Consider the following 2,943-nt stretch of genomic DNA (forward strand, 5'->3'; position numbering starts at 1 on the left):
GGGAATGAGGACGTTTGTTAGGGAGACGGTTCGTACGTGGCGCCTTGGGTCGGACTGTTCCATTTTTTTTCGAAGGGGTGTTCCGTTTTGGGAACAATGGCAATTAGTCGGTTATCCAGGTAAGTATTCACGAAATAGACAATAAGTATTAATTAAAGGACTTTAGAAATACCTCCAATGAAGACTGGACGGGGTCGAAAGGAATACGTTTATACCGCAAGTATGCACGGACCTTCCCCGTGTACGGGGATAATTCGGATCCAATAAGTTTCAGCATTGGTAGTGATCGAGAAAACAAAACAAACAAACCCTCGGCATCGTACCTGGATGGTGGCGCTACAGGTAAAATCGAGATAATTCAGCGAAAACTAAACCGACAAGCAGACAAATGAACAATCAAAATACAGCAGAAGGTGCCGCGTTCGAATCCCATTGCGATTGGCAACATTTTTTAACACTCGTAGATTCCTCTCCTATAATGATCGGAATTTATATATAATTATATCATTACCGCAAGACGCTTCAGATTTTATCTATATTATATGCATCAGCACACGTTATACATATGCCTACATAAATAACACATGCCTAAGCGTGATTTTAAAAATTCTTAAATCACGGCTTTGAAGTACTGTATATAAAGTACATAGGCCTACTCAAATACAATGTTTATAAGCTTTATTTTGTAGTGTACATCAATTTATTAATAAGATCTCTATGGTCACGAAAATCGCTGATAAAAGATCATGAGAAATTTGTTGGCGCTTCATTTTGAGTAGGCCTATAGTAATCAATGCCGTAGCCAGCTTTTATAGGGACAGTTGGACAGTCCCACACAATTTTTCTATTGGGTCCACAGAGAATGGGTTAAAATTTTCAAAAATTGGTCTAAATTATGTTGTTTCAGCACAAAATGCGTCCAGATTTATGATATTTTCGCGTAAAATTTGTCAACTTTTAAGAAAATGGGTACAGGTTCATATTTTTGCGTAAAATGGGTCCACATTGAATTTACGCGTAAAGAGGGTCCACAATGATATTGTTCCGCACTGTTTGAAAATCCTGGCTACAGCATTGTATATAAAAATGATGTGATGATGATGAATGTCATTTTTTGGTCATAGGTAATATTTCCACATAAACTCCATCGAGGCGATACCCGAGTGCATAAATTTGTTTTTAGGATGTGATCTGGTTTTACATGCCCATTTTTCGTGATTATGATTGGATAAAAAATGTTTTGAGCAGTGGTGGATTGAAGGCTCCTCCCCCCTGAATTTGTTAATGGAAAAAAAAATAGAAAAATATAGGCCCCTATCCAAATTTAAGTCAGAGAGTGTAATTTCCGGCCATCTAGAGGTGCCCTAATCAAAAATTTTCTTACTTCAGCCCAACCATGATGGGGCTCAGAAGGGTGGTTCCTCAATCTGTAAAAGTCCCTCCCTGGGTGGTGACCTCCTCTCTCTTGAATTCCCGGGATCCGAGTTCTATGACCGAGTTTTATATAATTATTGTTAGGCTTGCTAATAGGCCTATTATTAGTAATGCGTTTTTTATTGCAATTTTCACTTTATCATCTCATAACAGCCCTAAAAACTTTCAGAGCGCTGCGTGCTACTTTCCAGGCGGCTTCTCCCCTGGAACCCCCACAGGGTCCTACGTACCTCGCATAACGGCTCCCCCTTTTCAAAATCCTGGCTACGTCCCTGTCAGGATTTATATGAAAAAGTAGGTCTACTACTTTTCGGAGGTCTCAGCCGTCGTACCGGCTGGGTAATAAGAGAAAAGAAAGAGGGGAGAGGGAGGGAAAGAGAAATAAGGGGAAAAGAAAGAGGAAAGGAAAGGAAAAGGGAAAAGAAAAAGGGAAGAGAAAAATAAAGACAATAATAAAATGGACGATATCATAATGACCAGACTCACAACACCCTGCAACCCCTTCTCCACTTCAAAGAGTGTCCATAGCTCCTTTGATCTAAGCCGCCAGATATTCTCCGCAATGGCGTAACCACCGGGGGACAAGGGGAAAATATCCATCTGTGGAAAATCTTTCCCCACCCTTTGAAGATGTCTTTTTCACCCCCTGAAAGTGCAAAATCTCAAATTTCTTGTTAAAGTAGGCTAATTTCCTCTAAAAATTGCACATTTTAGGAAGTTTTTAACGAAATCAGAATTAAACACACAAATTTTTTTTAGGGTCTTTTAGGGTTAGAGTTCTAAGTTATTTAAACACGTCATAATGGTCCCAAACTCAAGAAAGAAAATTTAAGATAGATCGTTTTACCTAAAAGAAGGGCCTCAATGTGTAATGATGGTGAAAGAATATGTTTGTAATAAGTAAAGCCATAATAAAAATGCTTACATTCAGTTTCCAAGAAAACGTGTGTGGCCATATGTAACTTAAGCCCTAAACTGAAAAAAAATTATAGTTAATACGGTATAAAGTATGGTCTGACACTGTAAGAAGAATGCAGGCGGTTTCACAGCTCAATCCTGTTGTACTCCTACACATTTGGATTACTTGGGCGCAAGGTCGGCCAAAACCAAAAAAAGGGAACATCCGCATTTATCGATATTATAAGGAAACCACTGGAAAAATCACCAGGATTTTATATGTTGTAATAATTTTTTATTATCAGGAAATGTTTTAGTTGAACTCTGGCGAATGCAGGAGCCATGGAGATCATTCCCTTCAGGCAGATATTAAAAATTATTTTATTACTAGCCACATTATTGTAATCTTTCTATTATAAACACTATCACAAACATCCCGGCGCAATGCGATTACTCATTTATTTATATATTAAGGCTATTTCCGCGCGTGCCGACTAACAACAATTTTTTTCAATGGTGACATTCCCCATAAGCCAAGAATTCCCCGACGAGGAGTCCAGGGTCAGGGGCGGATTTAGGGGGGACACCCCCCCCCCCCTATTGGGAGATAAA

General features: G+C 39.1%; 1 protein-coding gene across 1 annotated transcript in view; it reads right to left on the bottom strand.

Annotated features, from left to right (window-relative positions):
• LOC117122331 overlaps nt 1–330 on the bottom strand; it is a 9,260-nt gene extending 8,930 nt beyond the window's left edge. Inside the window, exon 1 of the mRNA XM_033267896.1 lies at nt 173–330. Coding sequence (XP_033123787.1) covers nt 173–277 — 105 coding nt within the window. The 5' untranslated portion in view covers nt 278–330. The remainder of the gene's footprint in view (nt 1–172) is intronic.
• Between the last annotated feature and the right edge of the window lie 2,613 nt (nt 331–2,943).

The sequence above is a fragment of the Anneissia japonica genome, unplaced genomic scaffold, assembly GCF_011630105.1.
Source record: "Anneissia japonica isolate Jap-2015-1 unplaced genomic scaffold, ASM1163010v1 scaffold287968_len422783_cov224, whole genome shotgun sequence".
Classification (NCBI taxonomy): Eukaryota; Metazoa; Echinodermata; class Crinoidea; order Comatulida; family Comatulidae; genus Anneissia; species Anneissia japonica.